Below are 26,778 nucleotides of genomic sequence, written 5' to 3'. Positions count from 1 at the left end.
CAATAAATTCAGTTGTAATGATGAGAAAACATTAGCATTGACATTGGAAACCTTGTTTATTTTGTTACTTTGTTGTCCATTTCTTGAGAGCTAGAGATGTTTTCACTTAATAATTGGCTCATTAGTTTTTACTTATTGATGCCTGCAAGGGGTCCCAACTCTGCGGTCAGGCAAAGAGAAATAACCAACACCCTTGATGTTCTATTTAGATGATGGGAGCTGGTTACATAAGAGAATGCTGCTTCTGACTCTTTAGTTGAACTAAGTAATCATGACTTGAGATAAAAATCCTTTCTCACTGATACGTTTCACTTTATAATTTTGTACCTTTTGGTTATTTCCATGAGGTCTTTTAAACTGTACATTGTTTCTACAATAGTACATCACTATGAAATCTTCTTTGTTGATTAAACAAAGGTCTTTTATGACAGTGTGGGTTTTTTTAAAAGCATAGTCTGTTTAGCTGTGTTTTAAAAAAATCATTTAAAAATAACTGAATACAGTGAAGATTTGTAATGATGTGGCAGCTTCAACATCTCCACATACATCAATACATTTGACAATCTTCCTATTAGAATCATGATAGAAGTATGTCAGTTTTTAAAGTCAAATTCTAGAAAAGTTTAAAATTCAGTTTTTTAATTGGAAATTTAATTTTTCTATCTCATGTACTGAAAGACAGGAAAGGAATAAATAAAATCTTTGAAGTGAATAATTAAGCCTAATTTGAGTTTGCTTAAATGAACTTTATTTGGTTATGCCATAGTTACAGGGAAATAAGAAAGTTAAATTATTTCTACTGTATAGTGGATGCAACTGCAAAATCAATCCTCACAAGATCCATTCCATATTAAAAGTGATTGGGACTCTAATATTTTATGATAAAAGTCGACCAACTATTATCAAGGGCTTACTGTTTCCCAGGCATTGTATCAAGAGCTTAACATGTTTTTAATTTTAAGTATGTATTTGTTTATTTGGGCACTAGGGATTGAACCCAGGGTTGCTTTACCACTGAGATACATCCTCAGCTATTTTTATTTTGAAGACAAGTTCTTGCTAAATTGCTGAGGCTGACTTTGAACTTGCAATCTTACTGCTTCAGCCTCCTGAATAGTTGGGATTATAGCTCAAAGACTGGTGCTACAATGCTTGTTTTAAAACTGGCAAAATCTAGGTAGAAAAAAGTGAGAGCTTGCTAGAGTTACAGATTTGTAAGGTAGTGGGAGGTGTTGTCTGAAACCATTCTGATTCTCTTAACCTCTAGTCTCCTTACCCCTATAGTGTCAGGTACTATTTGTTTACCAGTTCATGGAAAATTTTTCTGTGTAAATAAAATCAATCTGCCCCACCACCCCGCCTCATTTTAGTGGTGCTGAGATCAAACTCAGGGCCTCAAGCATGCTAGGCAGGTGCCTACCATCGAGCTACACCCTCAGCCACCAGTTATCTTTAATGTCTTATTCCAGGATATGAATTAGTAAAGAACAGATGTGAATTAAATAGATGACAAAAATCTTAGGAGGTCAGTGACAATGTATGCCTTACCTACTTCAATATATAAATCAATAATATCTAGTACAACCAGTTAATTCATTTTTGTAAGTGATTCATTTCAAATAGATTTTTGTAGAATAGTGACACTGAAAAAATCCTATATGTGTTAACAATTTCATTTTTTCTGTAAAGCAGGCATTCAAAATTGAAAGGCATTTAAAGGTTCTTGGCTGACCTACTTTTTTACATAACACAAGAGTCAGAAATAAAATGGTTTACTTCTCTTATATGTGCTTCCTGTTGGTGAGATATGTCTCCAAAATACCTTTAGCTACTTGTGATGTCAGAGGAAAATTTCCAAGTCTCAGTTTGAAATGGGTTGTCATGGCAATCACAAATTTGGATCTGACCAAATGGAGGAAGGGCTGTGAGAAATCAAGAGCATGCTACAGGTATTTTCATTTTAGGATGAAACCAAACATGTTTTGACTTCTCACATCTACATGAACTGTTGAACCTCAGCAAAAAACGCCACAGGAGAAGATTATGAATTTAGATTGAGCTGTCTAGATACTTCTTGAGTTTAACTTTGAGAATATAAATGAAAACATTTTTTTCCCTCTGAACTTTTGCAGATAGTTGCTCAGGTTCTTGATTGATTCCTAGTCTGAACGTGATGACAGTAACCTGGATGTACTTATTGGGTGTGCCATTTTTCCACTTATCTCTTGTTGATTCCATCATTAATATCTTTCAGATAAAAAAATTTTAAGACGTATAACTCATTTTTCTGGGAGTCAGAATACTTTTTCATAAGTCAATAGTTTTAGAACCAGGAAATTTGTGAGAAACTGGTGTATGTGGTTACATTTAATTATGGGAAATCAAACCCAACATATAACACTGGTCACACAGAATTTTAGCTTTCTAAAGTCAATCTAAAGATTGACATGCTATATTCCATTAAGTCTAGGAGGCCACCAAATGTTGAGAGTCATCATTTAATATACTACAAAAAGAAAAAAAAAAAAAAAAAACACTGTCAATTGAACTGAAAAAATACTTTAAAAATCTTCAATGCATAATTTTAATTAGATAAAAGCCTAATTTAACATGTAGTTCTGCCATGTTTTGAAAAACACATGCAGTAATACCATCACCACAACAGATACAAAACAATTCTAATACATTACTCCTTAGGTTTTATGTTACATTTACGGAAATTGAAAGGAATTTTAATTTGTCATCATATCATTCTTGTGCAAGCATTAAAAAGCAATGTACAGATAAATGCACAGTAAGATCCAATACTTCTGGAACCAGCAGTGCTCTACTCTTGCCCCTGGGATTTTTATTCAGGTAGACTTTAAGTTTGGGTTGCTATTTTATGACTTGACTAATTCTAGATTTTGTTTACTCCTCAACTGAGGGACATGTCACTGCAAGTTTAGTAGTCTCTATTGAGAGTCGGGAGAACTTTCTGACAAACTGATGCTTGAAGCAAGACACATACTTTTCATAGTTCTTTATTCCTTTATGTTTCTTCTAAATAACATTTGTTCAAATGGAATTCTCTTTGTAAAATTCCCATCACAAACCAAATCTGACATCTGAATTTCCTCTAGGGACCTTGAATAAAATTTAGCAGTAAGAATTTAGCTCTTTGGTTGGGCATGGTGGCACACACCTGTAATTCCAGCAGCTCGGGAGGTTGAGGCAGGAGGATTAAGTTCAAAGCCAGCCTAAGCAACTTAGGCCCTAAGCAATTCAGTGAGACCCTATCTAAATTAAAAAAAAATTTTTTTTTTAAAGGGAGAGCTGGGGATGTGGTAAAGCACCACTGGGTTCAATTCCTGTTACCAAAAAATAACAATACTACTACTACTAATAATAAATTTTTAAAAAAATGTAACTCTTTGGTGATATGGAGAATTACAAATTTTGTGGTATGTTTAATGAAACGAATTATTATAGTCCCTTAATAGTTGATGACTTATTTAGGTATTTTAAATTATTTTTTGTATATAACAAAGTACAATTATGTAACAGTTCATGAATATGCTGTGTCTTCTTCTGTTACAGGTATATCAGTACAGTTCTGTCTCAAAGAACTACCAGTTTGTTTTGTCACAATTAATCTATTTATTTTTGTGGTTCTGGGGATTGAACCCAGGGGTGCTGTGCTACTGATCTACATCTTCAGCTCTTTTTATGTTTTGTTTTGAGGCAGGGTTTCGCTTGTTGTCCTGGCTGGCTTGGAATTTGCCATCTTCCTGCCTTTGCCTCTTGAGCCTCTGAGATTACTTGCATGTGCCACTATGCCTGGAACAATTTATATTCTTTAAAACCAAAAATCTAAAATACACTAAATGATCAGTCAGTTACTTAGCAGTTAATATCTTCCTGTCATTGTTGTGTTTGGATTGTCTTAATGTGGTGAAACGACTGTTCTTTGAAAATCAGTTCTGTATTTGAGTTTTATTTAGTTTAAGCAACTAATCCTATAGAATTTTAGACCACAAAAAGATTGTGTGTTATTCTAATTTTGCAGATAAAATAGTGACTCCCAAAATGACCTCAGCAGGGGTGTTTTAATACATAATGCAGAAATAAGGCATCCTGTTTCATACTTAATAATAAATGTCTATTTCCTTTTAGTTAGGTACTTTTAAAATGGCTTAAATTTAAACATGACCACTAAAATACTAAAATATATAAACTTTGAACTCTTATTTTTACAGAATTGTGGAGAACAGATTGTTGGAGGTTCTCTTAAAAATCAAGTATAAATTTTATCCATATCTAATTTAAATGATACTTTATTTCCAAGTTAATGTTGTTGTAGGCAAAAATGGCAATATTTCAGCTACTTTATATATTATTTGGTGGGGATGACAGTCTTATGATTTAAAAATTTCAAGTGTTTGTCTAGTGCTGCTCTCTAAGGTACATTGAAGCTATTTAGTGACTTGTAGAAAGTACCACATTGTTTTGTCTATAAAAAGAAACATTGTTCATTCTTTTTAAGACTATGTGAGTGGGGCAACAAACCAGATATTTCTGGTTTAAACAATTTCACTTCATGATGATCTCTTTCAAATGTAGTGATTTAGAAAAGTTTATAAAACACCGTGGACTTTTGTGTTACTGAGACAAAATTTTTAAGCATTTCTTTCTCTTTTTTTTTTAAGCATTTTTTTTCTCTTTTTGAAAATGATAGTTTTTTTTTTTTTGTCAATATGCATAAGTACTTTTAAAATCTTATTGAAATTATACTGTCCGAGAAAACTGAATGCAAAACAAGAAAGTAAATAAATAATATAAGTTCAGAGTAGTTAAAGGAGGTATCACAAGGTTCAAGCATTCAGGGAACTGAACATTTTCTTGCTTAAACCCTTATTAACTTTACTTAACATTTAATACTAAAATGTAGCGCTTTGATTTCAAAACCAAAAGCATATGCTAGGAGTAGTGATTTTGAATAGTGGAGATGGCAGGCAGTGATGGCCGAAAGAAAGAAGACAGAAAAACTGCTAGAACTGAACTCAAAAACTGCACAAACCCTGCCACAGGGACCTGTACTTACCAGTACTTCTCTAAGCAGTTGTGTAATATGGCAAGAACATAACATTAAAAGTGATATTCACCAAGTTATGAGAGATCATAACATATCAAATTAAAGTAAAATGTGCTTAGTATATATAATAAGCTTGTAAAAACTAATTATAGACTGTGTCAAAGGAAAACCTAGGTCATTTCCACAAATACGAATTGTACAGAGACATTCTTTGAAAGGTGGTATTTAAAATAAAATTCAAACAAAAACTCACCTTGGGAATAATAAATTCTCCTAAATACTTAGAATAACAAGAAATTAAAACAATTAGACCAACAATTCCAATGTTAGTAATAGACTATACTTTAGAAACAATTAAATGTTTATAATTTTCAATTTTAAAGTGAAAAATGAGAGAACACGAACTAAGAAATTCAACTCACAACACTAACATAAAATATAAGGAATTGAAGGAGAAGGAAATAATACAAATATAAGTAGGAATTAATGATTAGTAAATAGAATTGATCAGCTTCATTTTAAGGGGAAGAAAGTTGATAGGGCCTCTTGAAAAATTAATGAATAGAGAATTAAAAAAATACTGTAATAGGTTCCAAGACTTTTTAAGTTACAAGAATTCTACTTCAGGGGGTGGTGCTGGGAATTGAACCCAGGGTATTTTCACCACTGAGTCACATCCCCAGCCCTTGCTATTTTTTATTTTAAGGCAGAGTCAGTCTCACTAAGTTTCTGAGGCTGGTTTCCGACTTGTAATTCTCCTATCTCAGCCTCCCAAGTCACTAGGACTGGGACATGTGCCACTGCTCTAGCTGTTACAAAAATTCTAGAAGTAACTTGTGGTACTAGGTTAGAAATTATAGATTAAATGGATGAATTTCTTGAAAGAATCTAAATTAAATATTGGATAAAAAATTAGAAACATTGAATTAGTCATAGGAAAAAAATCATGAAGTTACCAAAGCTCTTTTCCCTGTAGAAAATAACTCTGGGATTAGACACAATTCATTATTAAGTCTTCTAATTAATATATTACACATTATTTTTTGAACTGGGAGTACTAGGCATTGAACCTAGGAGTGCTTTATCATTGAACTATTTTCCCCAATCCTGGTAAATTTGCCCAGGCTGACTTGAACTTGATGATCCTATGGTTCAACCTGCTGTGTTGCTGAGATTACACGTGTGCACCACCTTACCTGACCACGTATTCTTTATAGCTTTAAAGCACATAGAAGAAACTGGAAAGTATGAATTTATTTTACATAATGATCACATTTTTAAAAGGAATTTGCACACAATGAAAAAGAAGCCATCCTGTGACTATAGCTGTAAAAATCGTAAATAAAATTAGTCACTAAGTTTACTGCAGGCTTTTAATAATTGCTTAGTAAGTAGAAAACTACTCATGTATATTAATCAAAGGAAAGTCATGCTCAAGTTTTTTCCATAGTTGTAAATGGCATTGAAACTCAATTTTGTGATAGTCACTTCCTATTCATCTGTGGATAGTGACTGGTAATTCCCATTTCAAATTAGAACACTTAGACTAGATGTCGCTGAAATTTACCTGCTTTGCTGCTGCTCCTAGTTCCATTAAATGCTCATCTCACATACTGAAATGACTCCAAGGCAAAGGGGCATGCAACTTTCTGAGACAATCCAGGAACATGACTACACTGTTGTCCATTAGTACTGAGCGCCTGCTCAGAACCAACTCAATACTAGTGTCTGGGAAGGAAATAGTCAATAAGAGAGGGTTCCTGTAACATTTCCTGGTTTTTCAGTACTTCTTAAAACTGTGATAAACTGTACTTGAGAGGATATATATTTTTCCTCTTTATGACCATTCTTATTCTGTCAGAAAATGATATTGCTCAATTCATGGGTTTGATATGTTCTTGCTTAAAACAAAGAAGTCAATTAAAATATATAAGTCAAGTAACAAAACATTAATATGGCAAAAATCATGAAAGGAAATAGATTGGGAAAGATCAAATGGTGTAATAGGACAGCTCAGAGAGTGCCATTCTTCATGGAGCTGAAGTGTGTCCTCATAACTTCTCCATAGTTGCATGTAGTTAAGGATCTAGATTTTATAGTTACATAACTGTCCTTTAGAGAGGCAAAGTGAAGTCTGGTTCTTCTGTCACTGAATGACTCTTCTCAAAAGATGATGGAAAATTAAAAAACATAGAAGCAGAAGGATATTGAGTAAATGATTAATATTTATACATTATATATAATATATATGTATATATAAAGCCAACAGCAAACATAAGAGTTAATGATGAAATATTAGAGGCTTAATTGAAATTAGGTTTGTATCAAAAATGCCTGTTATCACTGTTACTGTTTTGCCTTTTCCCTGAAAGTTCTGTTAGGGCCATTAATTTTCCTCCTCTTCCTCCTCCTCCTCTTTTTATTTTATTTTTTTTTCCTTTTTTTGTTAAATAAGGTATATAGCAACTAAGAAAATCAAGGGAAAAACATTTAAAAAAATTTTTAAACAAATGAAAAAGTTTAGGAAGTTGGATGTGAAATTAATAGGCACATAACTGTTGGAATAACAAAAACGATAAATGCTAGGGAGGACATGGAGCAATAGGAACTCTCAGTGCTGGTGGGAAGCCTACTTTGGAAGATGATTTCAGTTTCTTTCAAAACTAACCATATTCTTACCAAGGAGCACGAATGCTGGATCATATTGTATTGACCCAAATGAATTAAAAACTTATGTCTTCACACAGAGATATTTATAGCACTTCATTTGTAGTTGCCAAAACTTGGAAGCAATCAAGTTGTTTCTTAATACGTGGATATGCAAAATGTGGGATACCCATGCAATGAATTACTCATGGTAAGAGAAAGTGACCTATTAAGCTTATTTTTTAAATTTTTATTTTGTTTTGGTACTAGGGGATTGAAACCAGGGGTGCTTAACTACTGAGGCACAGTCCCACCCCTTTTTATATTTTGTTTAGAGACAGGATATAACTAACTTGCTTAGGATCTTGCTAAGTTGCTGACCCTGGCTTTGAACTCGTGATCCTCCTGCTTCAGCCTCCCAAGCCACTGGGATTATAGGTATGTGCCACCATGCCTAACTCAGCTCATTTTCAAGCAATATACATGGAGGGACCTTAAATTCATATTAGTAAGTGAAGGAAGCCAGTCTGAGAAGATTCCATTCTGTATGATTCCAACTAATAAAATTCTGGAAAAGGAAAAACTTGGGAGACAGCAAAAAGATCAATTGTGATGGGTTTTGAATGGGGAGGGAGGTACAAATAAGTGGATCATAGATTTTTAGGGCAGTGAAACTTATGTATTATACAGTAATGAGGAGCACATGTTTCAAGACCCATAAAACTGTACTATACAGAGTGAACCCTAAGACAAACTATGAACTTGAGTTAATGTATTAATTTTGGCTCATTATAAAAAGTATACCACACTAACACAACAGATACAAGGTAGGGGACCCTGCACGTTGGGGATGGTGGGCAAAGAGTCTGTAGAAATTCTCTATTTTCTTGTTAGGTTTTCTCTAAACCTAAAATTGCTCTGAAATAGTCTACCAGTTCAAAAAATTAGTGCTGAAAAACGTACAAATTTTCTCCTTAACCACCTTAGGTCCTCATCTGTCTTCCAGACCAGTCAGATCTGCAAAGGAGGGGAATGTAATATGAAATGACTTAGTGGTATGAGAAAAAAATCTTAAAACTTATATGTAATATTAAAAGTAGAGGACTTAGTTCATAGAGTGCTTGCCTGTCAATCACACAATCACAAGGCCCTGGGTTCAATCCCCAGCACCGCAAAAAAAAAAAAAAAAATGTCAAGTTTTTCATTTAATGTGTAGGTCGGCCCTTGGAAGTTACTCACTGGGTGCATCAGAGTCCATGAGTGGTGCTGGAGTCTAGCAGTGTTAGGCCAGGGTAATTGACCTGTGAGGCGGCTACCTTGCCGGCTCATTGTCTTTCAACATATTGTAGATTACATGTATCCAGTTTTTTAATACACCACATTTCTTATAAACTAATCTTTGTGATGGGCAGTTGTACATGTCTGCAAAAACATCACACATTGAATATGATGAAAACACAAATGCAAGTGAACCACAAGAAAAAAGCAAAGTTGATAGTTATCACTTGTGTACATTTTTGCCAGCCATGTTGGAAGAAACAAATGGATCTGACAAGAATTGAGAGCAGAGGGAGACGATAGTGTTTTCCCGCGAAGGAGAAGCGCGCGTTTTTCTCTGGCTGGGTGTTCGCGGAGAAGGCCGGGTCGCCAGCTGCTGTGAGGAATTGGCGCTCGGCACTGCTGCCGCTGAGAGGCGAACGCCGGGTTCCCCGAAAGCGTCCAGCCATGCCAGCGGAGCGGCCCGCGAGCAGTGGCGGCTCGCATGTCTTGGGACAGAGAGTCCACAGAAATTCGGTACCGTAGACTTCAACATTTGCTTGAAAAAAGTAATATCTACTCCAAATTCTTATTGACTAAAATGGAGCAACAGCAGTTAGAGGAACAGAAGAAGAAAGAGAAATTGGAAAGAAAAAAGGAATCTTTAAAAGTTACAAAGGGTAAAAATTCAGTTGATGGAAGCGGAGAGAATCCAGCCATGAAAAAGAAAAGAGGAAGAGAAGATGAATCATATAATATTTCAGAGGTCATGTCAAAAGAGAAAATTCTGTCTGTGGCTAAAGAAAATAAAAAGGAGAATGAGGATCAAAGTTCTTCCTCTGCTAATCTCTGTGTAGAAGATCTTCAGAAAAATAAAGATTCAAATAGTATAATTAAAGATAGATTGTCTCAAACTGTTAGGCAGAATGCTAAATTCTTTTTTGACCCAGTTCGGAAGTGTAATGGACAGCCAGTACCCTTTCAGCAACCAAAGTACTTCACAGGAGGAGTGATGCGATGGTACCAAGTAGAAGGCATGGAATGGCTTAGGATGCTTTGGGAAAATGGAATTAATGGCATTTTAGCAGATGAAATGGGATTGGGCAAGACCGTTCAGTGCATTGCTACAATTGCATTGATGATTCAGAGAGGAGTACCTGGACCTTTTCTTGTTTGTGGCCCTTTGTCTACACTTCCTAACTGGATGGCTGAATTCAAAAGGTTTACACCAGAAATTCCGACCATGTTATATCATGGAACCCAGGAAGAACGTCGAAAATTGGTAAGGAATATTCACAAAAGGAAAGGAACGCTGCAGATTCATCCTGTGGTAATTACATCATTTGAAATAGCCATGAGAGACCGAAATGCATTACAGCATTGTTATTGGAAATACTTAATAGTAGATGAAGGACACAGGATTAAGAATATGAAATGCCGTCTGATCAGAGAATTAAAACGGTTCAATGCTGATAACAAACTTCTTTTGACTGGTACTCCCTTACAGAACAATTTATCAGAACTTTGGTCATTGCTAAACTTTTTGTTGCCAGATGTATTTGATGACTTGAAAAGATTCTCACACCTTTCTTACTAAGAAGACTAAAATCTGATGTTGCTCTTGAAGTTCCTCCTAAACGAGAAGTAATTGTGTATGCACCACTTTCAAAGAAACAAGAAGTCTTTTACACAGCAATTGTGAATCGTACAATTGCAAATATGTTTGGAACCAGTGAGAAAGAAACAGTTGAGCTAATTCCTACTGGACGACCAAAACGGCGAACTAGAAAATCAATAAATTACAGCAAAATAGATAATTTTCCTAATGAATTGGAAAAATTGATCAGTCAAATACAGCCAGAGGTGGACAGAGAAAGAACTGTGGTGGAAATGAATAGCCCTATAGAATCTGAAGTTAATCTGAAGCTGCAGAATATAATGATGCTACTTCGTAAATGCTGTAATCATCCATATCTGATTGAATATCCTATAGACCCTGTTACACAAGAGTTTAAGATTGATGAAGAATTGGTAACAAATTCTGGGAAATTCTTAATTTTGGGTCGAATGCTGCCAGAACTAAAAAAAAGAGGTCACAAGGTGCTGCTTTTTTCACAAATGACAAGAATGTTGGACATTTTGATGGATTACTGCCAGCTTAGAAATTTCAACTTCAGCAGGCTTGATGGGTCCATGTCTTATTCTGAGAGAGAGGAAAATATGCACAATTTCAACACAGATCGAAATGTGTTTATTTTCTTAGTGAGTACACGAGCTGGTGGTCTGGGCATTAATTTGACTGCAGCAGATACGGTTATCATTTATGATAGTGATTGGAACCCCCAGTCTGATCTTCAGGCCCAGGATCGATGTCATAGAATTGGTCAGACAAAGCCAGTTGTTGCCTTGTTACAGCAAATACTATTGATCAGAAAATTGTGGAAAGAGCAGCTGCTAAAAGAAAACTGGAAAAGTTGATCATTCACAAAAATCACTTCAAAGGGGGTCAATCTGGATTAAATCAATTTAAGAATTTCTTAGATCCTAAGGAATTAAAGGAGTTATTAAAATCTAGAGATTATGAAAGGGAAGTCAAAGGATCAAGAGAAAAGATCATTAGTGATAAAGATCTTGAGTTGTTAGATCGAAGTGATCTTATTGATCAAATGAAGGCCTCAGGACCAATTAAAGAGAAGACAGGGATATTCAAGATACTAGAAAATTCTGGAGATTCCAGTCCTGAATGTTTGTTTCAAATTGAAGCTAAAGAATGACTTAAAAGTTTTGTTTACATCTAGTTAATTTACTTATTGGTTTGGAAATTCAAATCGTCTACAATTTTTTTCATTATATCATTTTACATAATGTAACTAGCACCATTGCATACTGAATAGATCATAATTTTCTGAGCCTTTCTAAGAAGGAAATACATATTAAGTTTATATTTTCAGTTAATATTTGAGACTGGGTAGTACTCTTGAGTATGATCTGATGTGTACTTAACCATTGCCAGATTTATACAGTCTTCCTGTGGAAGTTTAGTAAACATCTCCCCCCCAACCCTTCTTTTAGCAATGGTTCCTAGGTTTTGGGTACTTCAGTTATGGAGTAGGCTTTGATGGGGGGAAATGGGATTATGCTTTCTATTGTTGAAGTAACAAATTGTTTGATTTTAGAATCTATAAGATAGTTTGTCAAATAAATGTTCATTATTAAAAAAAAAAAAAAGAATTGAGAGCAGAGTTAGACTACCTGAAATATTTATATCCTAATATACCAATAATAAAACATTAAACTTTAGCTTTCATTATTAATCTCATTTTTAACATGCCTGTGAATACAGCAGAACATGTTCTTTATGAGTTGCTGAGTCAGTTTCTTCTTCTGATAGTCATGTGATCAATAATAGGCTTAAAGCTTGCTGATCTGAATTGCTCTAAAAGTTTTCCAGATAGTTTTCCTGCCTCTGCTCTTGCTTTTTTCCAGACCATTTTTCATATTGCACCAAAGAAAGCACTCTAAAGTGCATCTCTGATTCTGTTGTTTGCTAACTAAAAACATTTCCTTTTTTCTTTTTAAATGTTCATATCTAACCTTGATCTTGTAAGACATCCTAATAGGGGTCCTGCCTTCATCTTCAGCCTTATTTTCTGTTATCCCTCAGGGATCTTTCTCACTGATATGTAGAAGAATTTCTTTGACCCTTCATTAGGTTATGTCTTATTATTTGGGTATGTCGAATTGTTACTTCCTGCAGAAGACCTTTTTGGCCCCTTACTTGGGTGAAGTTTACCCTTTAAAAAAAATTATTCTAATTGGTTGCACATGACAGTAGAATGCATTTTAATACATTGTACATAAATGAAGTATAACTTCTCACTCCTCTGTATGTACATGATGCTGTCACACCAGTAGTGTAATCATACATGTATGTAGGGTAATGTGTGTCTCATTCTACCATCCTTCCCATCCCCACTGCCCCTCCACTCCTCTCTGCACAATCCGAAGTTCCTTCATTCTTCCCTATGCCTACTCCCACCCCCGCTCCATGGATCAGCATCTACTTATCAGAGAAAACATTCTGCCTTTGGTTTTTTGGGATTGGCTTATTTTACTTAGCATGATATTCTCCATCTCCATCCATTTACCTGCAAATGCCACAATTTCATTCTTCTTTAAGTCTGAGTAATATCCCATTGTGTATATGTACTACATTTTCTCTATCCATTCATCTGTTGAAGGGCATCTAGGTTGGTTTCATAGTTTAGCTATTGTGAATTGAGCTGCTATAAACACTGATGTGACTGTATCACTGTAGTATGCTGATCTTAATTCCTTTGGGTATAAACCAAGGAGTGGGATAGCTGGGTTGAATGGTGATTCCATTCCAAGTTTTCTGAGGAATCTCCATATTACTTTCCAGAGTGATTGCACCAGCTTGCAGTCCCACCAACAATGTATGAATGTACCTTTTCCCCCACATCCTTGCCCACCCTTATTATTGCTTTTATTCTTGATAGTTGCCATTCGGATTAGAGATGAAATCTTAGCGTAGTTTTAATTTGAATTTCTCTAACTGCTAGAGGTAAACATTTTTTCATGTTTGTTGATAGATTGTATTTCTTCTGTGAAGTATCTATTCAGTTCCTTAGCCCATTATTGATTGGGTTATTTGGTTGGTTGGTTTTCTTTTTTTTTTGGGAGGGGGTGTTCTTTATATATCCTGGAGATTATTTGAGGTGTGTGTGGTAAAGAATTTTTCCCCATTCTGTAGTCTTTCTCTTCACGTTATTGTTTCCTTTGCTGAGAAGAAGCTCTTTAGCTTGAATCCATCCCATTTATTGATTCTTAATTTTACTTCTTGTGCTTTAGGAGTCTTGTTGAGGAAGTCAGGTCCTAAGCTGACATGATGAAGATTTGGACCTACTTTTTCTTCTGTTGGGTACAAGGTCTCTGCTTTAGTGCCTAAGTCTTTGATCCACTTGAATTGTTTTTGTGCAGGGTGAGAGCTAGGGGTTTAATTTCATTTTGTTGCATATGGATTTCCAGTTTTCTCAGCACCATTTGTTGAATAGGCTGCCTTTTCTCTAATGTATGTGTTTGGCACCTTTATCTAGTAAGGTAACTGTATTTATGTGGTAACTTGTATTTTGTACCATTGGTCTACATGTCTATTTTGGTGCCAATACCATGCTATTTTTGTAACTGTTTCTCTGTAGTATAGTTTAAGGTCTGATATTGGGATGCCTCCTGCTTCACTTTTCTTGCTAAGGCTTGCTTGACTATTCTGGGTCTCTTAATTTTCCAAATGAATTTCATGATTGCTTTTTCTAGTTCTATGAAGAACGTCACTGGTATTTTAATAGGAATTGCATTAAATTTGTATAGCACTTTTGGTAGTATGGCCATTTTGACAATATTAATTCTGCCTATCCAAGATCATGGGAGATCTTTCCATCTTCTAAGTTCTTCAATTTCTTTCTTTAGTGTTCTGTAGTTTTCATCGTAGAGGTCTTTCACCTCCTTTGTTAGTTTGATTCCCAAGCATTTTTTTTTTTTTAGGCTATTGTGAATGGGGTAGTTTTCCTAATTTCTCTTGTAGTGGATTTGTTACTTATGTATAGAAATGCATTGATTTATGGGTATTGATTTTATATCCTGCTAATTTCTTGAATCATTTGTGAGTTCTAGAACATTTCTAGGGCATTTTTTAAATCTTCTAAATATAGAATTGTGTCATTGGCAAAAAGTGATAGTTTGATTTCTTCTTTTCCTACTTGTATCCCTTTAATTTCTTTTGTCTATCTGATTGCTCTGGCTAGAGTTTCAAGGAATGACGTTGAATAAAAGTGGTAAAAGAGGGTATCCCTGTCTTGTTCCAGTTTTTAGAGGGAATGTTTTCAATTTTTTTCCATTTGGAATGATGTTAACCTTGGGCTTAGCATAGATAGCTTTTACAATATTGTGGTATGTTCCTACCGTCCTTAGTTTTTCTAGTGTTTTGAACATGAAGGGGTGCTATGTTTTGTCTTCTCTGACATTTCTTCTATTATGCTGTTTATGGATTCTATTGTTGGAACATCTTGGTTTGTTTGAGGCACTTTGTTCCCTTGTTTTTTCATGTTGTTTGTGTGTCTTCTTATCTAGTGGTATAGATCTGAGGCAGTACAGTTTCTACCCTGTAGTCTTATAGTGTCCCTGAAGGCTTCCAGTACCTCACCTTTAAGGGGGATATCACTATTAACAGCACCCAATGCAAACAATATACAATGTTAAACCAAATGTCTTTTATTATGGTGTCCACAGTTTTGTCACAATAAACAGAAATGATGTGTTCAATTATTGTCTACAATATAAACAGTAAATTTGTTAAAAGCATTTACAGTGTCAAATGATGGACAATGAGGGAACAAAAGTAGTGTAAGATGTGATGTTTATGAGGGAGGAGAGAAGATACAGGTAAAAATTTATAGTGAGAGTGAGGGAGGAATTAATAGAGATTGGCTGTTATTATGAGAGAAGTGAAAAAGAGAATCCAGGGAGACAGGTGAGCAAAAAAAAAATACAGATTAAAAAATATATATACATATACATATATAACAGAATACACAACAAAACTGTAATTTACTATTCAGACATCCCATACCTCAATAAATTGATACATGAATAACATTTGGATTCAAAGATGGTAGAGATGTGAGAGAGGGTTAAAAAAAAAAAAAAAAAAAGGAAAGTATCAATGGTAAATTGAATGATTGCTTCCACTGACTTTCAAAATTTTTCTCAGTTTCCCTGTTTCCCTTCTCCACAAATAGGTGGGGTTTTCCTTTCTTTGCTTTTATTTTTATTTTTATTCTAATTAGTTATACATGATAGCAGAATGCATTTTGATTGTATACATATGGAGCACAAACTATTCATTTCTCTGGTTGTATATGATGTAGAGACATGCCATTCATGTGATCACACAAGTACCTAGGTAATGATGTCAATCTCATTCTATCATCTTTCCCACCCTCCATACTGCCTCCACTCCCCTCACTACCCTCTACCCAATCCAAAGTTCCTCCATTCTTTCCTTGCCTCCCACCCCCATTATAGATCAGCACCCACATATCAGAGAAAATATTTGCCCTTTGTTTTTTGGGGATTGGCTTATTTCACTTAGCATGATATTCTCCATCTCCATCCATTTACCTGCAAATGCCATATTTTTATTCTCCTTTAGGACTGAGTAATATTCCATTGTGTATATATACCATAGTTTATTTATCCATTCATCTATTAAAGGGAATCTAGGTTGGTCCCATAGCTTAGCGATTGTGAATTGAGTTGCTATAAACATTGACGTGACTGCATCACTGTATTATGCAGATTTTAAGTCTTTTGGGTTTAGACCAAGGAGTGGGATAGCTGGGTCAAATGGTAGTTCCATTCCAGGTTTTCTAAGGAATCTCCGTACTGTTTTCCAGAGTGGTTGCACTAATTTGCAGTTCCACCAGCAATGTGTGAGTGTTAGGTGGGGTTTTCCAAAGTTTGATGTTAGCTCCAGTGCTGTGGGTGCCAGATTGGTTCAATGGGTGAGCCGATAGCAAGATGCCTTCACACCCTCTGCCAGTCTTCCCACCCACTATAGCTGGCCCCTTCTATTCCTGTGTACTTCAGGACTCACTGAGCTCGAGAGAGCCCTGTTTTCTTCAGTTCCTCCAACCTTCAGTTGCTCACCCTGGGAAACTGCCCCTAGTCTCTGACTTTCCTCAGGTTTGCCAGACCCAGATTGGCCCATGCAAATTCAGCTGCAATCTGATGGACCTGGGCTTCAGCTTCCCCAGTCTCTGCCTTACTGTAGTCCCAAGATCTCAATGCTCTCTCAACTTGCAGAGAGACTACAAGGGATGCCCTCACACAAAGGAGCAATTTTGCAAAAAGGCAGCCAGATGGCAGCCATTAGCACACCCAGCAGAAAGGCCTCAGGTGCAACCAGAGCTGCAGGTACCCCTATATATCTCCAGGCCCTGGCTGGTTTCACCAGACTGAGATGGCTGTGCCCTGAGATGACTGTGGTGGTGGCAGCAGTGTCCCAAGATGGCAGTGGTGGGCATTGTAACCAAACCTAGGGGTACTGTGACAATGGACTTCTAGGCAACAGCAGGAAGCAGGTGATCCACTGGTGGTCTACAGGCTAACGGTGGGCAATGGTCTGGCAAGAGGCCAACAAACAAACAGTGAATGATAGTTGGTGGTCAGAAAGCAATCTGCGTTCAAATGGTGGGTGATATGGGGTGGGTGATCACAGGGGATGAATGGTGGGTAAACAGCAAGGGATCGGTGGGTAGTTTTGGCTGCCTTGCAGAGAAACAATATTTCCTCTACTTAAGTCCTGAGTCATGGAGTGAAAAGGAATGCAGTCTCCCTCCAGTCTGACATCTTGGATCTCTCCAAAGTGTGCCCTTGTACAGCTCACTGTCACTGTTTACTTATGCCCATTAAGACAGGGTTCAAATATATCTAGCACACCTTGACTGTACTTGTATATAATATATATTTATGATTAGAAAATTTGTTTGAAACCATATTTTAGAAAGAAAGTAATATGAGGTAAAGAACCTTGTACAATGTTAGTTGACAAAAGATATTACATTATTAGCCTATTTGCATTAGATGACGATTAGAAGTAACGCTAGGTTTGTGAAAATTTGTTTCTTAAATAGTTTCAACACTTTTTAAATGTCATGTATTTAATGAATTCACTTAAAGTGAAAAATATGCAGTAGCTTCAACTTACTTAAAATAGCTAATATAAAAGCTAATTTCTAACTTTCTCCAAACATTTTATTACTTACTCTTTTGACACAGTATACTGTCCAGGAGATTGCACAGATTTTAGATAGGATTTTTTTTAAGGGAGCATTCCCCCCCCCCCAAAAAAAAATGGGAATCTATATTTTAATCTATAGTCCTGGATTGAAATAGCAATTTTTGTTCTTCAGAAAGAAAAGGACGATTTGGCACTAATATTATGTTGCCTCATTATTATTTGGTCTTGGATAACTTCTATTCATATCTTCCTTGAACTATTCCTTTTTCAGGTTAGGGAACTCCCTTTCTTCCCTCTCTCCCTTTGTTCCTCTTTTTTTTTTTTTTTTTTGTTAAGTTGGAGTTTTAATTTACAACATTATTCCCAACTTCTAATGGACTATTTCTCAAGGAATTGTATAGACTTTAAAAAATAGTTTTGTATCAAAATACTAGTATTTCAAATAATAAAATCTTTTGGTGTTAAACTGTCCCAGAATTCAATGACGTTACAGGCTTCTTATGGCCTATATCCCTAAGTATATTTCTCTTGACTTCTACCATCATACCACAATGAACCTTGAAGGGTTATGGAAAATAATATTCCTATAAGACAGCTCCCCAAGAAAAATGGAGGGATGGTGACTTGGAAGGAGGGAGGAGAAAATTGGCCAGACATTAAACCTCTCCCAGTGCATTCTTTCTGATAACAAAGGGCCCTGGGGGAAAGAGGTGCATACTGTATGCTGGGCCAAAAACCTTGACCTTCCCCCATGGCAAATTAGTCCTAAGTGACAGTGGGCAAGTTTTGAGACTTATCCTGTGGAGTCTGGTTTTAACCTGTACAACTAGCCCCTGATGGTCAAAACTGCATGTGCACGGTTTCTAATGATTACATCATCCTCATTGTACCCTATAAAACCAAAATCCCCTCTGTAACTGGAGGCCATTTTTTTTTGCATCTGGAAAACATGTCCCAATGGGCACCTGAGTCTGCAAATGAATAAAGGCTTCTCTGAGTCCGTTGAGGTCTGCTTCCTGTCCTTTTGGTTTACAGGCCTCAGTTGGGAATCTCATCCACAGCCTCTGTGAATGATGTGATGGACGATGCAGTGGGCTCACAGCTTTCTCTTGACTTTAACCCTCTTCCCCTGTACTTTTTCCTGTGGTACTGGTCCAAGAAAACTTGGCATTTCCACGTTTCATCTATCCTCTGTCCCCAGATTTATTACTGTCAGGTGTATGCACACATTCATATGTGTGAATTGTTAAATCTACACCTAAATCATAGAGGTATGTGTTCATATGCGGCTTATGTTTCTGTTAAAAACTGTTATCAGATGATACTTTATAAAATCATACTTAACCATGGGCCAGGTGCTGTGCCAATTTTGTGACATTTACAAAACTGAAAGTCATCTATTTTTTTTTTTTTTTTAAGATTTCAGTTTCCCCAGCAATATACTTTTCTTGTACTAGCATTCATTTCTAGAATTAATTTGCTTTCTAACTAATTGAAAATTGATTTCACATGACTTCATAGAATATAAAAGACACTGTTGTACATCTTTTTTTGCATTAATTTTGGTTTAGTTGCTAAACTGTTTCTAGATTCTGAAATAAAGAGTTAAAAGGGCATTTTATATTTAAGTATAGCTATAAAGAGAAAAATACATTAGTATATAATTTCTTCCTTTTGATTGCCCAAGAAATAAGACATGTGATTCCAATGATTGTCTGCAGGAGCTGGTACTACATCAAGCCACCCTTTTGGTAGAAATATACAGCATATACACAGATTATAGAGATGAACATGTTATTGTGCAATTTCCTTCTTATTACTGGTATTTTTACTTTAGAATGAGACAGGAAATAAGAAATTACATGATAATCTGGATATCAATAAAGACTACTACAGTTTTAAAAATTAACACAGTAAAGTGGACTTTTATTTGATGTACAGTTCTGGGAATTTTAACCCATGTGCAGGTTCGTGAAAACACCACCACCATCAGGATGCAGAATAGTTCCATCCCTTCAGAAATTCTCGCTCTTCTTTGTAATCAGACCCTTACCCAGCGATTAAACCTGATGACTACAGATTTTGTCACCGTAGTTTAACTTAATATCTTAAAAATAGAATCATAAACATGCAGTCTTTGGAGACTCCCTGCATGATGCTATTGAGATTCATTCAACTTTTCTATCAGTTGTTTCTTTCTGTTGCTTGGTGTAGTATTCCTTAACACTCCATTTACTCTGTTTTGGGGTTATTATGAGTTGAACAGCTACGTCCAGTTTGTTGTGTGGATACTGTATTTTCATTTGTCTTGCTGAATCATGACAAGTGAACATTTAATTTTATAAGAAACTTGCAGGTCATTTTTCAGTGAGGTTTTAACCATTTTGCATTTCACCAACAATGCATGACAGTTTATTCTCACCACCAACACTTGGTATTTTTCAGACTTGTTTTAGTCATTCTAATATGATATCTCATTTTGTTCCTATCCTAATGGCACTTGATGTTCTTTTCCTTAATGGCTCGTGATGTCAAAGAGCTTTTCATATGCTTATTTGCCATTCTTATATCCTATTTGCTGATTTTTAAACTGGGTGGGTTGGTTTTCTCACAGAATATTCAGAATTCTATCCATGTTCTAGTTCTTTGACACATGATTTGCAAATATTTTCTACACTGAGGCTTGTCTTTTTATTCTTTAAATACTGTATTTTATAAGGTACAAGTTTTTACCTTTGATAAAATCGTTTGCTGTTTCTTTTTTTTTTTAAGAAGAAATTTGTGTATTATTTATTTAGAGCATCTTTAAAAATGGAAAGTACTCAACATTTTAATGCACAAGTACAAGTAAAAATGAGACATAAGTATACTTATATTATCTACTACATCTATTTGAACTTGTTTTCAGATTCTTGTTATGCCTTTAAGCTAGTATTTCTTCTCTTCTGTCTTTCTTAGACAAATAGTTTCTTTGAGGCTGGAATGTAGCTAAGTGGTAGAGCACTTGCCTAGCATGCTCAAGGCCTTGGATTTGATCCCTAGCACCACCCCAAAATACTCTCCCTCAAACAACTAAATTCTTTAATAAATAATATGTTAGCTATTAATATCCTAGGGAATAGAGGGAAAAAAGTAATAGATTTCCTCAAATGACAATTAAGCAAAACCAGTGAAAATTTACTATAGGTACACATTTTTCTGCTGACATCAAACCACTCCCTCACCCCTGATACTGGTAGTTAAACCCAGGACCTCATGCATGCTAGCCAAATACTCTACCAGTGAGCCTTTTTTTTTAAATTTATTTTTGTTTTTCTTTTATTATTTATACTTTAGTGTCCCAAGAACTTATTGTTAAACCCAGATCATGAAGATATTCTTTTGTTTTTAAGATTTCTCATTTTGTATTTAGACTTAATTTTTAAGACATAAGCTTATAGTCTACCTTCATTTTTTAGCATACAGATGTTCAGTTATTCCAAGATCACTCATTGAAATGACTATTATTTCTCTATTGAATTGCCTCTGAAATTTTATAAAAAATAAGGTGTTCATCACAGTATTGTGGCTCTATTTCTAGAGTGTTAATTGATCTAGGTGTATGTTTACGTGTAAACACTATACTGTCTTGCTTACCATAACTTAGTAGTGAATCTTGAAATGGAGTAGTATAACTTCTACATCTTGCTCTTTCTTTTCAGTACTCTTTTTTTATTCTAGTTCCTTTGCTTTAAGAACCAGTTTATGTCTAAAAATTTCTATGAGGATTTGGCAGGAATTCTGTTAAATGTTCAGATCAATTTGAGAAGAATTGATATCTTTGCTGTGAGTTTCTAATCCATGAATATAGTATGCTTCTTTTTAGTTCTCTTTGATATCTTTCATCCTCGTTGGTTTTCTGAATGCAGATCTTAAATAGATTTTGATGGAGTAAGAATCAGGGACTTTATTTTCATGTCATTATGAAGTTCTCTGCTATTATAGGGCCATATCTTTGGATTTTGCTCAAGAAAACACCAGGACATCTTTCTGTTCATTAGGAGAGCGCTTTCCTGATCCTTGACCCTGAGCTACAGGTCTTCCCCTTGTACTCATTCTTTTCATCCTTTACTGCTTTTGAGTTTCAGGCTATGTTGAAGACTAGAGTAACTAGAGAGAGAAAATGATCAACTCAACTGCTCTAATTCAGTTGCTCCAATTTATTTTTCAGATTCAACAAATTGTTGCTTCATATATTTGGTCTGGATTTTATTAGCTGCATTCTGTTGGAACAACAGGGTGGAGTGTGCTTACCTCATATTACCTGAAATTGGAAACAAGACTGGTCTCTTTTGCATGACTTGAATTTTAAAAATATCTAAATCTTATTGACTGTGAGCAGTCAGTCTGTCCGTGTATTGAGGTTTTTAGCATCCCTCTCTTGTCTGCTTCCTGTCAGGAAAATTACAGTGCATCACATTAATCACCAAGTTCTGATTACCCAGTTCTTATTTATAGTCTTATTAAAGCCTTTACTAAGGAAAAATAACATTTTAGGCTTGAGTAGTTGTCACTGAGTATGTAATATCAGAGTAATAAATTTGTGATAATTTCTCTTACAGAGAAGTAGTGGTATTGTATTTGAACAACTAGGTTTGAGTTATTTAAGACATTCTTCTGGAGCCTTGGCAATCTTTAGAAAGAAGAAAATTGACACTTAAACAAAGTTGTGTGTGTGTGAGGAATTTGTTACACAATTTAAAAGTTTTATAAATATAAAAGTCTTTATATAAATAAAAGTCTTATAAAACTTTTAAATAGATTTAAAAGAAAGTCTTTTTTGTGTTTGGGGGGGAGTGGAGTACTGGGGATTGAACCCAGGGGTACTCTACCTCTGAGCTATGACCTTTTTCAAAATTGAGACAGGATCTTGATGAGTTTGAGGCTAGTCTCAAAAGTATGATTCTCTTGCTTCAGCTTCCCTAGTTACTGAAATTGTTACCTCACCCTTCTAAAGGCAGATATTTTAAAGAAGGAATAAACTTCCCTAACTTAAGAGTATACATATACACTGTGTGCATATGTGTGTGTGTGTGTGTGTATGTGTATGTGTATATGCACATATATGTGTCTGTCATTCACTGCTTTAAAAAAAATTTTTTTTTTAACCAGAAATTGAACACAGGGTTGCTGAACCACGGAGCCACATCCCTAGCCCATTTTATTTTTTTTCCGTTTTTGAGTCAGGGTCTCACTGAATTGCTCAGGGTCTCACTAAGTTTGCTGAGGCTGACTTTGAGCTTACAGTCCTCCTTCCTCCACCTCCTGAGTTGCTGGGATTACAGGTGTTTGTCTCCATACCCAGTTGATTTATCTAGAAATTCTGTATTAAGAGCACTGAAAATTTTGTGTGAAAGTTGGAATGAATATATTTCATTGGCCACTTTTTTGTTTCAGGTTTATTTTAGGTATGCCAAGCAGATGCTAGTGTAACCATGGATTTTCAATTGACTATCTCATAATAATTGATGCTTTCAATGTAAGTTTTAATTATGTTGTAGCCTGGCACAAAATGTAGACACAATTATATCATTTTCAGTTCCAATCTGAGAATATCTAAAGTTACCTCTGTATTTGGTATTCCATCTTCTTATGTGGGGGAAAAGGAAGCAAAGAAAAGGTTAATTTTGTGTTTGTAATAACAATAGGAAGTGCTCTATATTCTTTTTGGAAGAAAAGTGTACCGTAGTCCCAAAATATATAACCAGAACTTCTTGAAAAGACTATCTAATACTTTTTTTTTTTTTTTTAAAGTTATACCTCACTTTGATGAAGGCTAGGAAGGAGGCGTATGATCATAATGAAATAAAAGAGCACAGACCTTTAGTTCAGAAAGATCTGGGTTTGAATTTAAACTCTGTCACTAACATGGTGGTTATTTTGCTCAATACCTTTCTTCAGTCTTCTCCTAGGCATGGCTGATTTAGTTAATTCAGGAGCTTGTTTGGTTGACTTCGCCTGGATTGTTTGTAAAGGGGTTCAAAACTACTTGTCATATAGTTAGATGATCATTAAGAAATAGTGCTTTCATTGTTTACAAAGGAGAGTGAAAGAATAGTGTAATACCTCAATTTTCTGAAAATCACTTGCTAATATTTAGCTGTTATAGGTAGCAAGGAAAATGATTAGCTTCATTAATATGGTGCAACGTTTTGGGCCAGAGGACCCAAGTTTGCTTTCTTGTTCCTAAAGCTGAGAGAGATAACAAGTAGTAATGGGTTTAGGGTAAGGTCTTGTCAGAACAGTAGTTTTGCATCTGTGGTTTAGCAGGTTCTGTTTAAATTTTTCCTTTAACTTCTCCTCTTTGATGTATGTGAATGCCATCTCAGCATGACACAAATGTTTTAGGCTCCATCTTATCTTTAAGATAGCTTCATCCTTTTTGATAAAAATAGTTATGTTAGTATATTGAATCTAGAAACTATGCAAAATGTGAACCTGATGCTTATTTCACATTGCATGCAACTCTGTGCTCTGAAAGAGTGATTTGTACAACTTAATGGGAATTTAAATGATACCGATGATACATGAAGACTTGATAAGCTTTCATTATAATATCCATTAAATATGCTGGAACTCTTTGGGTTTGCAGCAGCTGGTTCCAAGTTATTGATGGTTGTCATTGTGACAGGTGGTGTTTGAAGTGGTGACCTAAAGGAGACTGCAAGCTTACCTCTCTCACCTCCTCCTCTCTCACCTTGCCTGGCAGATTTGAGCCAGCAGGGAAGCCTAACCTTGTCTACCATGGTATTGCCTGCCCATCAGGGAACTTTCAGTTACACTGACATTTTACCTGTAACTGATGACCTCAACAAGCTTCCTGGAACACTTCACTTTCTTCTATCCTTATAAGTAGCACTGACTTAGAAGTTTAATGGGCAGTACTAGACAATTATTCACTAAACCCTTTCCCCTCTCTCTCTTTTTGGAAGACTAGCAACTCTATCTCCGTTTGTTAAATTTTGTAAGATATTGACTGCCTTAATGTAATAAATTTACATTAACGATACTTTATTTTAAACAGCACATATATTGTTGAAAGAAGATATTAACAAATATGAGTAAGATAAAAGTAACGTTTTCTATCTACAGATTATTTCTACTTGTATCTCAGTCTGTAGAATTCTAGACTGATTTATTTCCATGTACCTTTGTTTAAAAAAAATAAAAATGAGGACTGGGGAGATAGCTCAGTTGGTAGAGTGCTTGCCTTGCAAGCACAAGGCCCTGGGTTCAATCCCCAGCACTGCAAAAATAAATAATAAATAAATAAAAATTAAAGAAAAAAAATGAATTGCTACCGGGTGTGGTGGTACACACTCACATAATCCCAGCCCCTGGGGAGGCTGAGGCAGAATGACTGAAAATTAGAGGCCAGCCTCAGCAAATTAGTCCTTAAGCAACTTAGTGAGACCCTGTATCAAAAAATAAAAAGGGCTGGGGATATTGCTCAGTGGTTAAGTGTGCCTGGATTAAATTCCCAGTACTACCAAAACAATTCTGTTTTGCTCATGCTGTTTAATCTATTTTTTTTTTTTTTCTGTTAATGCTCTTCACTTTTCTATGTCAATTTATTTTCATCTTATGTAAGTCTATTCTTACATACTCACCTGTACTCTGTCCATTCACACATTGAATTAATTGACCCCCAAACACATATTGGTACTCTGTCCTCATTAGGATCTAATGTAGGACTTTTCTTTTCACCTGATCATGTTCTACAAACTCTTAAGTATTCTGCACCATGACTTTTTTTTTAAATTTTAAACTTTTATAATCACAGCCAATGAATACCAAAGTCCACGATCCTGCATAGGTCTGGGTTCTGCTCTGTGAGAATAGGTACTTCCAGAAAAGGGGGTGCACAGTATCTATGAAGGCCAACTCCCAGCTGGAGAAGGGGCTCAGGGTCCTAGGGAATCAGCAAGAGTTGTCCACTTTGCTGTGGTGTGTGTAATGGTGATGTGGCTCACTTCCAGTTTCCTTTTAGGAACACTGCAAATTAGTGTCCCCAGTCTGAATGTACTGCAGGTAGCATCTGTTCTTGTAACTCCACTACTCCACTTTTCCCCTTTATGATTTTTTTTTTTTTTTTTTTTTTTTTTTTTTTTTTTTTTTTAACCTGCATATTCAGAGTTTTCTTCTTGTGGCTTTCTGTTTATAAAAAGATCAATGATACAGCAGGTTATCTGTTGGTGGATCCTGAAGATGGGCCACGGGTATTTCACTTTGCTCTTTCCCTCATGAAGTTCTATTTTAGTTTCTTCCTTTTTTGACCTAATTCATGAAGTGTTGGATCAGTCAACTCCCAGCCATCTAGGGGAGCTTTCTGGCCTCTCTTGACATTAGTCTTTTTCTTCCCACAAGATAATTGGCAAAGATCCAAGGATCTGCTTCCCAAGAGTATAATACGATGATCCTCGGTCTCTGAGGTTACAGGCTTGGATTCTTGTCCTGCCCTGCCAATTATTCTGTGACTTTTGAGAGGCCATATTCCTTCTTTGGTCCTTAGTCTCATGGGAGACTGAGTCTTGGTCTGCTGCTTCTCTGTTGATGGCTTCTGTTTCTGTTGATGGGTTCTAGCTCTGACTTTTTGAATAGATCATGATCAATTGCCCTACAAAATATTAGACCTTCTGGATTTTTCCCAGTTGCTTCCTTGTGATGATATTAGCATGTTCTTAAATCCTTGTGTACAGAAAAGATGAATCTAGGCAACACAGATTTAATTTAAATAGGATTTAACTAGAAGATTTAGGTGGTGTTGCCCTTGTCACAGCATGTCCCATTAGGAGGCACAGTGGCCACAGGGGCCGCCATCATGCGTGGCTTGCTCTTAAGAACAATCAGTGCTTCTTTCTAAGTCATCCAAACTTGCATTTCTTGTATTTTACATCACTACATATTGAAAAATTAGATTTTTTTCAGCCTAATAAAAAACTTA

At 35.6% G+C, this 26,778-nt stretch overlaps 2 protein-coding genes across 9 annotated transcripts in view; both read left to right on the top strand.

Annotated features, from left to right (window-relative positions):
* COBLL1 (cordon-bleu WH2 repeat protein like 1) overlaps positions 1-26,778 on the top strand; it is a 162,106-nt gene that overhangs the window by 29,747 nt on the left and 105,581 nt on the right. The gene's annotated exons all lie outside the window — the stretch shown is intronic.
* LOC306657921 (lymphoid-specific helicase-like) lies at positions 9,482-12,176 on the top strand. The gene is given in 3 exon segments (XM_079134410.1): positions 9,482-10,548; positions 10,551-11,378; positions 11,381-12,176. Coding segments are annotated over 3 exon segments (2,265 nt in total). The 5' UTR covers position 9,482; the 3' UTR covers positions 11,752-12,176.

This window comes from Sciurus vulgaris (assembly GCF_902686455.1).
Source record: "Sciurus vulgaris genome assembly, chromosome: 3".
Classification (NCBI taxonomy): domain Eukaryota; kingdom Metazoa; phylum Chordata; class Mammalia; order Rodentia; family Sciuridae; genus Sciurus; species Sciurus vulgaris.
The sequence above is the reverse complement of the archived record's forward strand: the minus strand, read 5'-3'. Positions and strand labels throughout refer to the sequence as shown.